This window comes from Orbilia oligospora (genome assembly GCF_000225545.1).
Source record: "Orbilia oligospora ATCC 24927 unplaced genomic scaffold scaffold00006, whole genome shotgun sequence".
In the NCBI taxonomy this organism is placed as follows: Eukaryota; Fungi; Ascomycota; class Orbiliomycetes; order Orbiliales; family Orbiliaceae; genus Orbilia; species Orbilia oligospora.
This window is the reverse complement of record NW_011645563.1, coordinates 632657-645544: the sequence shown is the minus strand read 5'-3', so window position 1 is coordinate 645544 and position 12888 is coordinate 632657. Positions and strand designations below refer to the sequence as shown.

The window sequence follows — 12888 nt, the reverse complement described above, 5'->3', positions numbered from 1 at the left end:
AAGCTGCAGTCAACAATCAAAATGCTGAAATAATAGATTATTTGGAACCAGACTAACCAGTTATGCACGTTATTGATGGGATAGAACTCGGAGCCAAGGATTGCTTCAGGCATGAAATATATATCCCGATATGTATTTTGTACTCTGTACTCCCTAGTTAAACCGGCCAAGCAAACAAACTTATCGATACCACACATTAAGCCAATCTCGACCCTCAGGTGTATAATTATCGAACCGTCTTGGGCTAACGCTATTCCCACAGCTCCGAATTCCCCGCATACTACATGTATACACGTTTGCTTAAACTTAGTTTATATGTGGTATTTTTCGAAACAGGAAAGCCAGATATCCGCATGCTTATATCTAAAACAGTTTATATAGCCAATTCTGAACCACTGTTTCCATCAAACAGCGAATCCGCAATGGTTTCATGGTGTAGTTGGTTATCACGCGACCTTAACACGGTCGAGGTCTTGAGTTCGATCCTCAATGAAATCAGCGATTCAATCTTTTTGCCGTTTGAAACCCTCCCAATTGCCTCTAGCGATTTCTCGCTACTTAACCTTCATTTTGCCGTCGAATTGTCGAGAGCCGGCTATGGTCACCTTCTTGAAAAGTTTTTACGTTGACAGGGTTCAAACAGGTTTGTGAACATGCGACGTAAGAAAAAGAAAGAAAGAAGAAACACTCTCTTCTTGCCGAACGGGAAGGAGGCCTGGAGCCTTTAGGCGCATCTAATTGCAATAAGGCTCCAGTTCGAAACTAGTCAACTATGGGAGAGTACGTTTATATCACCGATTAGAATTCCCAAATGCCGGTCTCGTCGTATCATGTTCGCGCTGTCTACCACGTTTTCAGAACCCGAAACTCCACGTTCTTGAAATGTGTTGCAAGGCTTCAACATCCAACACGACGATCGCACGAGCTCACACTTTTGTGCAACCGTCAGCAAAATGCACTGTCGGGGCCTTGACACATCTGGAAATGGCTCTTCCCTCAATTAAAGCCCGCTTCGGTGCTCCTAAAAGCTTAATTTTCCAGCGGGCTATTAATATTAACCCGAACCAGTATCTACAATCTCGAACCTGGGATTCGGCGTCTTCGGGTTTCCACTCAGTTAGGTTTATTATGAATCTCACTGATAGGGGAAGCCCTCCCAGGGTTACAAACGAGAAGCAACATCCCGAAGGCTAGCTCCAGAAAAAGTGAGGCTAAGGAACAAACGTTACGTAGCGAAAGGCCTGTCAACTTTGCCCCGTTTTGGGCGTTCGCCGAAGTTGCGGATTTGAGAATTTTAATATAAATTTGGCCGATAATAATAATATCAACCACAAAACGGCTAGCCTTTCCCCCTCTTTCTCTCTTCCCCTTCCCCCACGCACAAAGATGGAGAAGTGATTGGAAAATGCAAGGGAGGGAAGAGGGGATCTAGATCTTTTCGTCCCCTTGCATTGCATGAATTCCTAAGGAAATCTTGTCTCATTAAGTTAGAGAAGCTATTGGCCCAGCGGTATCGTCATAGTATTAAAGCCGGGCACCCGACCCAATGGCGCCTCACATAACACATCGATAATATGTCATTGCAATGACTAGTCGACTTCGCGAATCTAATGAATTACAACATTGAATATTGTAAGCTGCACAACCATAATATGAGAGAACATATTGAAACGAGGACCTTGCAAACTCGGAAACCAGTTGATTGAATAATATAGATATATTTAATTCATAAAACAAAATAAGCTGAATTAACGGTAGTAATCCCATCTCCGACCGACATATCGACAGACGATGAGCCTCGGCAGATGAAATGATGAGTCGTGCTTGTCGAATTGTCTCAACAAACAGATTTACAACCACTTAAGTTGAATCGTTCGCCAATGTTCTTAGCCCTGCCCTTGAAACAAATGCGTCTCAGTTCACTTGTTAGGATTCTTCCCGCCGGGTACGGGTTCTCTGCGGAGAAGCACTTACCAGTACTCTAAATCCCCGATGGTGCAGCGAGCCGGTTAACACAAGCTTCTTTTTGCCAGCCTCAAGTCTTGTATTATATTTTCATGCATGCAAATAGCCAGTTATACACGTGTATTCACATACGACTAAATTAATCGACATTTGATTCGATGAATTGCCTATTATAAGAGCTACAATGTCTCTATCGGCCCTCTCGCAACTTAAAGCTAAGGCTATCTATGCTTTACACATGTACCTGTACTTGAGCGTCCCCCAGACTACTGTACTTGCGAAACTACTCGTGTAACCTTGACGAGTATCACTATTATGCAAAACATGACAATGCAGGACGTGAGTCCATAGCGGCTATATGGCTGCTTGATATATTTACCCGGACGGCTTTCTATTGGGAAGGGTAATGGTGACGCCCAGTTCCATAAATAATACACATGGTGGTCGTACAAGTCCCGGCTATGGCAAGTTATTGTCATAGACATGCCCAGCCTCGTGCCGCAGCTCCGTGCAGGATTACCGACAATACATTGCCCATACGAGTTATTTTCCAAGCATTATTAAGCCGTTATCGCTTTCTAATTGACCGATATACTCCGGCTGAAGAGTTTCGGAATGATATTATCGTCTGATTTCGGTGTAGTGGTATCAACGTTTTAATTACAGTAGAAGGAATGCCGTTGTCGCTAAAGGGAAACGGTAACGAAGAACGTCTATCAGGCCGGTTTAACGCCGAAGAGCGAGACAGGTACGCATGTTTGCTTAGAAACACAAAACAGACAGAACACATTGGTTGTACATATGAATTCAGGAGAAGAAAGACTTTATGGAGACCACAGGAAACCGAACAGCATGGTGTAAAGTCAAAGAAACGTGGGAGGCTAATATGGACAGGGAAGAAAAGAGTTTTGATATTAAGGGAAGGAAGCATAATTTTGTATCTGATCTCCGGCAGAATTAAAAAGAATAGGGGTAGTAGGAAGGATGGTTGATCGGAGGTAGGTAGAGAAAGCTTCCTTCGGACTATAGAAGCTATTGGTGTCATGGGTGCTGTATTATCGTGAGGGGTAGATCCCGATATATGAAAAAGGAAAACGAAAGAACGCCGTTATAATGTTCCCTAGCAAGGAAAAAAGGAAAGAAAAAAGAACAAAAGTAAGAAAGTCATGCCCACTTCAGGCTTTTAATAGTGCCCCTAAAAGAGGGCAGAGGTCGGGTTCGCTCATGAGGGTTTCGTTGTATAGGTGGTAGAGTATTGGTATGTGAGAGGGTCAAGATCCTAGCCTTCGACTATTAAGATAGCCGCGAAACAGTTTGCGCGTTTCGTATCAGTGAAAGTTCGTGGTGGTCCGAAGACCCAGATAGTCATTTTTCTATGTGATGACCATGGTGAGGAGGGAGTTCTGAGGACAGCTTGTGAATACCTTCGGTGTCTGGCACGACCTCTCGTACCAGCTCAACGTAGTCGTACTATGATTGAAACATCAGTTACTGCTCAAATGCAAGAGATTCGTGTTGATATTTAACTTACTGCGAACTCTCCTAACTCGGCATCGTCAATACCAAGCACTTCAGCTTCTTCGCTGGCACGTAACGACAGCCCTGGAACAAGGTTCATGACGAATAGAATAATACAAGTTCCGCAGAACGAGTAAGCAAAACCGGCGACCGAGTCAGCGAGCTGAAAACCTATTTGAATCCAGTGACGGTCGAGCCATCCAAGTGGGGGGTTGTCGGTCCCGTCAAGATTTGCAACATAATGAGTAGCAAAAAAAGCGGTTAGAACATTCCCGACGAGACCACCAACACCGTGGACGGCAAAGATATCCAAAGCGTCATCGACACCAATGACAAACTTGAGTTTGGTTGCATAGTTGCATGCGGCACTACCCACGATGCCAAATATGACAGCCGACCAAGCTGGACAATAGCCGGAACCGGGTGTAATAGCAACGAGACCTGCGATAACACCGGAACAGAAACCAACAGTGGACCATTTTCGTTCGAGGCGATAGTCGAGTAGACACCATGTTATACCACCAACGGAAGCTGAGAGATTGGTGACGACGCAGGCCATAACAGCACGAAGATTGGCTCCCAAAGCAGAACCGCCATTGAAACCGAACTAAGCCCATTGTCAGTTTGGGTACGAGAAGGTGAACAAGCAAAGATCGACTTACCCATCCGACCCAAAGGAAAACCGTGCCAAGAACAATGTGAGTAACATTGTGTGGGCGATAATTGAGTTCGTGAGTACCGTGTCCTCGACGTTTTCCCAACATCAACGAATAGGCCAGCGCAGCAGAGCCAGAGGAGATGTGGACAGGAGTACCACCGGCGAAATCGAGCCCCCCCATTTTGTAAGACCATCCGGTAGGGTTCCAGGTCCAGCAAGCAATTGGGTCATAAATTATGGTCGACCACACGACCATAAATACAATACAGGGGAGCATGCGTCCGCGCTCAGCAGCAGCACCAATGGCAAGCGCGACACTATTATGTAAAGATGTCGTTGTTTTAGCCTCATCCCAAGGTTGTTTTGTATCGCCCAATGGTTGAATTTCACTTACGTAATAGCCGAAAACATGCCCTGGTAAACCGCATAGAGTAAATCTGGAATAAAAGTGCGTGGTGCAGCAAGCACGTTCCGCAATCCGATGTGATTAAGATCACCAATGTAGCTTCCAGAAGTTTGAGAGAAGGCCAAAGAATAACCCCAGAAGAACCATTGGAAGGAAACCACGGCGACTGACATCATAGAGAGCCAGATCAAAGAAAGAGCCGACTTTCGGCGGGCGAGACCGGAGTAGAAGAACCCGACACCAGGAATCATCAAGAGCACGAATGCCGTCGCAACAATGACCCAGCCGACGTTACCGGGCTATTTTTTTTTTTAAAGAAAAAAAAAAGTTAGCTTAAGCAACAATATACAGACAGAATCTACCTTGATTGCTAGATCGCTCCAATAGCTAGACTTAGGTGTCGACAACTTACGTTATAGCTGGCAGAAAGGTTCTCGAGATTAGAGTCTCCACCATTTGGGAGGGGGATGTCTGTTCTCCATGGGATCCCAAGAGGGACTGGAGTGAATTCCGTAGACATGATGTCCGTAAAGGAAGGTAAGATCGTTTGACCAGGAACCGCAGAGTAGGACGAATCGAGAATATAGTCGAGAGGCCAAGCCTACTGAATGTAGCAAAGCTATTATGTAAAAGAATGGTCAGACGAGGGTAGCGATGGCGAGGAAGATAGGAAGAGAGAGACGTTAAACGGTGATGTTAGGTGCGATGAGGGGAGGTGAGGTGAGAGTGAGAGGGAAGAAAGAACGAGAAAGCCAATGCCGTTGAAGCTAAACAACACGAGAGGATGGGCAGCTTAAACCTCGTGTTACCTAAAGCCCCGGCACCCAACTCGGGAGGATGAGCCGGATTTAAATGGCAGCCGGTCGGCCAGAAGGGACTCTTACCTTGATTCGTTCGTATATGACAATGTGATGCAAAAACGACAGTCCAGGGGTGCTTGTGTCGAGGTCGTGATTGATGAGAGAAGGAGGAAATAAATAAAAAGATAGAGAGGTGTGAATTCTGCCTAGTTGGACGGGGAGAGAGGATGAGAAAATGGTGCAGGCTGCAGGCTGCAGGCGCAGGCCGGAAGGGTTGGGTGACCTACTACAAGACAAGAATTTCCAACTGCGAACTAGCCAACTAGCGGTCGTGTTGTTTGTTGCCTCGCTCGATCTGTACCCGCCAAATGCACCCAAATGCACCGCAATCGAATCCAGGCCAGGCTACGTCCTGTATAAAATTGGTTCCAAACGATCCCCAGATATCTATGCAAGGGCAGATGGTATCCAAAGTTAACCCTCAGGCAAATCTATCTCAGACACAGGATAGATCGGTGGAAAGGACTTCTTCGGGTGCCGGGTAGTTGGCCGAGTTGCAGTATCGATATCTCTAATCTACCTCCCAAGGCAGGGCAGGGACCGACTATCCGAACCAAGTGCAGCCGCTTCCAATGAATCTGCCCGGTTGTCTGTCGTATGAAGTATGTAGACCAAAAGCAAATGTCTTATTTCCGTGCAATCTGACAGAATTGTTTCCCCTCGCCTGTTAGTGTCGAGCCGAACTTCTAACTAAAACGACAACTGTTAACTGTGCAGCTGTGCTGTGCTGTGCTTTTTCGACCGGTTGTATTGTATTCTGATGTTTAAGACAAGAACAGATGGATGCACCGCAATCCAAATAAAATGATATCCTTCAAAGGTCGCTCGAATCCTATCGATTATCGACTCGGCTGGTTGGAGGCCCTCGTTTATCTCTCAGGCACAATTTTGATTGTCGACTATCAAACACTATCGATATCTCTTTCTCTCTATCAACCAAACGAAAGAAAGAAAGAGGGAGGAATAATAATAAAAACTATCTATTCATACGAAGAGGACTGCGGCCTTCGATACATATATTTAGTTTATATTCCCGCGTGGAACGAACCCCCCAAAATAGGCGAGAGGGGCCAGGTAGGCAGGGCAGATGCTTGGGTGTGGATGGTGAGAAAAGAAAAAGCGAGAGCAACCCACTTTCATATGCATGACGCCTGCATGTCTCTACTGCTTGTTTTAATGTTTGGGGGGTTATGACCAGGATTTCTCGCACGCCGATTTTCAGGTTCGAGGTTACTTATGTGCGAAACTAACATTGTTTGCGTAGCGTTATCACTGCCTACCGCTAGTGCAGGGGCGGTACTTCCTATGGAGACTCGTCGAATTCCTCCAGTCCAAAGTTCACATCTAGCAATAGCTCCTCGAAGTCATCTACATATTACTCTCATGTGTGAATGGGCATGATTGTGCGACCGTCTTCTCGTAACATACAGAGACGGTATTCGACCAATAAGTGCCGCTTTAGTGAAGCCTTGTTGCAATTCTTTGTTCCAGCTGGTCAGGTACAGGAACAAGTACCATGTACCGCGACATAAAATACAAGTGCATGCGACCAGAAAACTCGCCGTGGCTCATTCTTTGGAGCAGGAGAAGGCTGCTACTTGTTCCTTGTAGCCATGGGTGTTTCTCAAGGCAAGGACCAGATCTGGCCGATTCCCGGTTCTCCACAGGCTATGTTTTGCCTCTGGTAAAGTCAGGTACCTATCAGACTATCGGTTATGAGCTAACGAAGAACTTTGATGCCTCGTCCATCCCATCTCGACATCCCGCTCTAAAATAGTCTAGAAAATTTAAAGAAAAAGTGGACTGATCGGTTGATATGTATTTCGGCACGTATCGATATCGCCAGGTATTCGCATGGCGGATGAAAAACCCAAAGCACAGGTCAATGCACCCACGAACATGCTTCGGAACTCACAAAATGCACCTGCTCGTTGGATCGCATCCTCATTTGACCGCGGGTCTGGGTTAGGCCCCACTATATGGCCAGGGCTGGAGGCCGTGCACTAGTCTCGATTTGTTATCTCAAGGGTGGTCCCCCACTCCTTCCTTCATGAAATTTCAAGTTCTTGGGAACGCAAATCTTCTCCGGCTTCGTAGAACCCGGAAATTCTACGAGAAATGTGATCATGAGATCAGTATCCAGAACTGGGTGAAACTGAACGGTTTTCACCTAAAAAACCCCTCCTTGGGAAGTCTTCGAGGCTTCTTCCTTTCGATGGCTAATCTTCCCTGCGCAGCTGCAAATTTCAAGGTACAGTATGATCTGATCATAGCGGAATATTCCTGACGGCGGATATATGCATTAAATGTTATTGGATACCATCAGAAACATCGCCGAAAATAAAACGTTGTTTTACGGAGTATACCTTCTGATGTCAAAGCCAAGTTCCTTATCTTTGAACCCGTTCGCCGTTCCTGTTTAAAATGGGTAGATAAGGGAGTTGCAGTTTAATTGGCGTAATTATTTAGTGCGCGGATGCTGGACGTAGGCTAAATTCCCAACCCATAGACGCCAGTTTTTTCCCTTCCTTCCTTGCATGCAGCAGCAGTAAAAAAAAAAACCTTCTCCACTCTGTCGGCCCTCGTCTTCGCATGATCATGCATAATGCTACCCATCCGAATCCTTTTTCTTTCGTGCGGAATATTTGAAAAATGGGGTGACGAACCACTCGCGTGGGTTGCCGCTAGGAAGGGAACCGTCTCCTGTTTTCCCCTCCTCGGGTATCAAAATCTTGTAATAGTAAGCTTTTGTTAAGGTCAGCACCAAGGATCGCCTGTCGCGAATTGCCTCACTTTAAAGAAACGAAATGAACCGGGGATCCTGTCATTGATTTCTTGACACAGGTCTATTATAATTGTTCCAAAAGGGTTTTTGAATCAAAAGATAACGGTTTGGTGGTTCGGCACGGCTTGAATATTTCCCCAGTTTACACACCCTGGATATCAATATCACACACCTAGAAGTTGCTTCTCCTAGGACAGTCAGTAAGTAGGTACGTATGAAAGATGACCTCGTAAAAGATCAACGACTTTCGGCCGAAATGGGACTCGAAATGGAGATTTCGTTAAGAATGCATGAGCCTCTTATCTCCAAATTCCATATCCCTGAAAACGACAGCTTGATGTATGGGTATAGGTGGTAGACTCCTGTTAACCCAACACCTAACATCGACAGTTTCTCCATGGGCCCAGGTCAAATGGCAAGCATAGTGCTTTTTTTTAAACAAAACAGACTACCAAGATGTGAAGTCAACTTGTTCCTTGCAGCACCGGCATTCCTTGTACATTTAAGCACCTACCTATTTCGAACATTAACTCAGGTACCTTGCGTCTAAGAGCATACATATGTATCTAGCCCATCTCGCTGCATCTCATGAGTCGTTAGCTTCGATATTTTCAAGCACCAGAAATATTCATTTTGCTTCAAACGTTTCTTTTTAGGGCTGGTTGGCATGATAGTATCAAACGATTAATGGAAGTTTACGTTTGAGGAAGTTACAAGCATAGATTAATTACAGACTCCCTGGTAACTAACTACCAATATACGAACAGCGTGCTCTATTCTATTAGCTATGATAGGGTTACAGCCAAGCTACTCCTCGTGAATCAATACATTCCATCTGCAGTCGACTCTTCTTCTACAAGGTATGGCTGCGGTTTTGGTACCACGTGCCATGGCTCGACCGTGTATTCCACTCGATATCTCCGTCTTTAGTACTTATCACATTATACATGTATTGTAAGCTCAACATATTCTCGCATTTCCAAGTTCTATAGTCTACTCCCAAGATCCCTAGCCTCCTGTCATTTTATATTCTACTACGAAAAACTTGAGCTTAGTTAAAGTAATAACGGTAGAAACCTAGACATAATTACCCCTCTCCCCGTTCTCAACCCCAACCAAAGCAAGGCTGGCGAATATTCTCTGCTGCCCCTTTTTACTGCATATCGCCGCCACAGGAATTCGAAAGCTTATGCAGCATTCGGAATAATCTATCAATATTAATATCAGTACAGTAGTAGCAGATAAATACCACGGAGTCAACACACCATATGGCCATTGCCGTTGATATAATCCGGTATGGATAATACCGCGATCAGAGCCACATCCCGTGCATGTGCACCTGTAAGTAGCGGTGGTGCCTGAAGTCTGAAGGTATGGCGTGGCCATGTGGCGGCGGCTTCCTTATGTGTGCTATTTATACGTAGCCACCCGCGGCCCACTGCGGTCCGATGTTCGGACTAGATCTGCAAAATACCAGCCGAATGGATTTAGCTAGTCTAGTTCGTAGTTATATATAACCCGAATATATGGTAAGGATGGATACCAACCTAAATATATATACCGGTACCCAAGGGTTTTGTTCGGTAGAAACATATGCATAGGTACGGGTTAACCCTTCTGTCCAAGTGATTTTAGTTGCTGCTCGGATTCATATTCCTCAACTAAACGAAGAGTCGCGATTAATAGGCGGTATAAGCGATTCATGTGAGACCAGTTTAGTATGAACCTACTAACTACGGGGGATGGGGCGGTTACCATTGGTCACGTAATATTCATACCTTATCAATACTCGTACTTAGGGTATTTTGATTCCCTATGTTCGAAAATATTTTCTTCTTCCTAAGCCTCCCTGCGTGTGTATGGTAGATAAACACAGGTCAGCAGCCAGTTGGTTTGTATGTAGACATTTGATCAATTGATTTGATAATGGAGTAATTAGGTACACTAGTAAGATCATTGTGCATATGAATAGCCAGAGACAGAAGCTTATACACTGTGGACAAAATGCAAGGGTTCCCGAATTCGTTGCTGAAACTCGCAATTGATCCTAATTATGCCCATGGTATAGGATCCGGATCGAGCACCAACGTAATTTCATCTGTATGAATTAGAACCTTTTGAACAGAGCTTCGATATCAATATTATGCATAACGTCGGTATTCATGGATATTAAACTAATTGCGTTGATACATGTTGTATTCTCAACCCTAGCTCTCTCAGGATCGCCAGGGTTACACCACAGTCCCACGGTTTAAGATTCGAACTGTTGGGAAATTTAAACACCTGTCCTCCATCTTCAGATCGCAGAGACTGGCATACAAAACCCCATACTCGAGTACTCCTAAACCGATACCTTATAAAGTATCAACCAACAAAAAAATGTCAGAATCCAACTACTTCAACCTCCCATGGCCAATTACGGTCCATGCAGTCGCCCTTACAGCCCTGGGCGTGGCTATGGCATTTAGTCGACGGAAACCCGATGTATCACCGGAGCTTCGCGGCGCAAATTCCCTAATCGGGATAACAACTACAACCATCGGCCTCGCATATCTGAGCACGTCGTATGTTCCAATCGAACAAAACCAATTCCTCCATGCTAGCGTGCCAGTACGATTGGTGATTGCAACTTTACTTGCCACGTCGGCGGTAGTCAATCGGAAGGATATGGATGATAAGAGTTGGAGAACGCATGTTGGGTTTGCACTTTGGGATGGGATTGGGGCGCTTTGGTTGGGATGGTATTTGGATAGGTGGGACGGACGGTGTTCCTAGTATTAATTACAGTTCTCGTGAACTTTAGATTAGATATTATTCTGGGTCTTCTATCTATCATTCCAATCGTCTACTTGAAATAGATATAGAGACGAGTGTGGTATATCGGAGTGTACCGGTATACATTCACTTGAGATATTTCCTCGGTGATCTGGACAAACCACTCAAGCAAGTATTCTCCAGGGAGTCGAATATCAAGCTTTGTCTACTCTATCAAATTGGTACTATGACAGTCTATCTTGTAATTAGCGTTGATATCGGTGGCGCGCAGTAAAATTAGCCCCGTACTAGGACGTACAATGTGCTGCAGGAGTGGAAAGTACAAGGTTCTTGGCCGGTGTAGTACAAAGCTAGTCTTGGGTTAATATTAATACGTTATTTCTAGAATTCTGTATGGGGAGGCGTATAGTATACAGAGGCGGGCTAGGCCGACATGCGCATATACTATGATCTAATATGCTATGGAAATATGTAACTGGCCATTATAGCGTATTAGTACCTAGATCATCAGGTTGTAGATTCCTTGGCCGTAATGCCCCGATCATCTATAGATCTACTAGTATACTAACCTAAGCTTTCTTGAAATAATATCAATCCTATAGCAAACTATTGCGCAATTCATGAAGTCGACCATGAGCGCTCTGAGAAGTTGGATAGACTTATAACACCAAATATACTAAACGCTAGCTCGAGAAAACATTATACAGGGCTCTAACATGCAAATCATACAGTATTCATGACAAGGGACTACAATATATATACAGTGATACCATCCCGTAAACCCTGATGGTACTATTAGTTAAATATGCTCCTACGATGGAAAACTGCTCGAGATATCCTTATCACAGCCCTCAGCTTCCCGAGCCGGTACCATTGGCATAAGAATTTTTATCTCAGGGCAATACTCGAAGATCTGATCCCTCTGCTCCTGCTCTTTCCAAACTTGGGCCATGAGGAGTTTCCCGCCCCAACCGGTATGATAACCCAGTGGAGTGTCATAGGGTACCTTTTCGACCGAAAACTCCATCTCCTCTGTCCCATTAGCCATCTTCGTGTTCGGCATGTGTCCAAGTCGGTCGGTCAACCACCAATCCTCGAGTTTCTCTCCGTCGTGTCGGTTTTGGTGAGTTAGGACTTCGACAAGGTGTGATACTCGCCGTAGGTTGAAACCGCCGTTTCCTGCTCCGAAGAAACGAAATGTTAGTATTTACTCCTTCCGAATACTGCTGGGGACGATCGACCCGGTGAAGAATTTTTATCACGAGATTGGTCTACTTACCACCGTATTTAGTATCCTTTCCCCAAGAAGCTCCAACCCAGCTGAAACCTCTCTCGACCCAGTCATTCAAAGAGACGCCCGAATTTGCGCAAATGATACTGTCGGTTTGGAAAATAAATAACCACTCAGCAGGTGACAGCATTTCGTAGAAGTCAACTCTCGTCATGGTTTTGCTCAAGTTTTCTTGATTGTTGACATTCATATCCTCTGGGATTAATCGCACCGATAGTTTGCCATTGCTTATATAGTTTCTGATGGGGCCCGATTTCTGGATATGTGTAATAGATTCGTTCGACCCCAAGAATAGGAAGGGCCATTCCGGGGGCACGACTGACATAAAATGTAAAAGTAAAGGCGTTAAGTGAGGCTGCGGTCGGTTCTCGATGAGAAGGGCGAGTTTTGTTTCATTATAAGGATTTGGAGTATGTATTTCTTCGAAAGGTCGTCGGATCTCAACCGATATCGTTCCCGGGAGCACACGAGATGGTTCGATAAATAAGAAGAGGACGAGTGCACCAAAAAATATTAATGATAATATGGGGCCACGGTTTCGGGGCACCAGCATTTTGATGGTATAACGAACGTTTAAGAAGGCGGAGCTCTTGTTATGGAAGGGAAAAAAGACAGTACTTTATTCTAATG

At 45.0% G+C, this 12888-nt stretch overlaps 3 protein-coding genes across 3 annotated transcripts; 1 reads left to right on the top strand and 2 right to left on the bottom strand.

Annotated features, from left to right (window-relative positions):
• Positions 1-3330: 3330 nt before the first annotated feature.
• On the bottom strand, positions 3331-5067 carry AOL_s00006g212 (uncharacterized protein; the record flags this gene model as incomplete). The annotated part of the gene is made up of 5 exons (XM_011119521.1): positions 3331-3435; positions 3497-4090; positions 4146-4458; positions 4536-4846; positions 4960-5067. 5 exons carry the CDS (start codon positions 5065-5067, stop codon positions 3331-3333), a joined length of 1431 nt encoding a protein of 476 aa, XP_011117823.1.
• Positions 5068-10571: 5504 nt separating this feature from the next.
• Positions 10572-10967, top strand: AOL_s00006g211 (uncharacterized protein; the record flags this gene model as incomplete). Its single annotated transcript, XM_011119520.1, has 1 exon — positions 10572-10967. One exon carries the CDS (start codon positions 10572-10574, stop codon positions 10965-10967), a length of 396 nt encoding a protein of 131 aa, XP_011117822.1.
• An 811-nt stretch (positions 10968-11778) lies between these two features.
• AOL_s00006g210 (uncharacterized protein) lies at positions 11779-12811 on the bottom strand (the record flags this gene model as incomplete). Its single annotated transcript, XM_011119519.1, has 2 exons — positions 11779-12146; positions 12247-12811. The coding sequence occupies 2 exons, from the start codon at positions 12809-12811 to the stop codon at positions 11779-11781; spliced, it is 933 nt and encodes a 310-aa protein (XP_011117821.1).
• Positions 12812-12888: the final 77 nt, after the last annotated feature.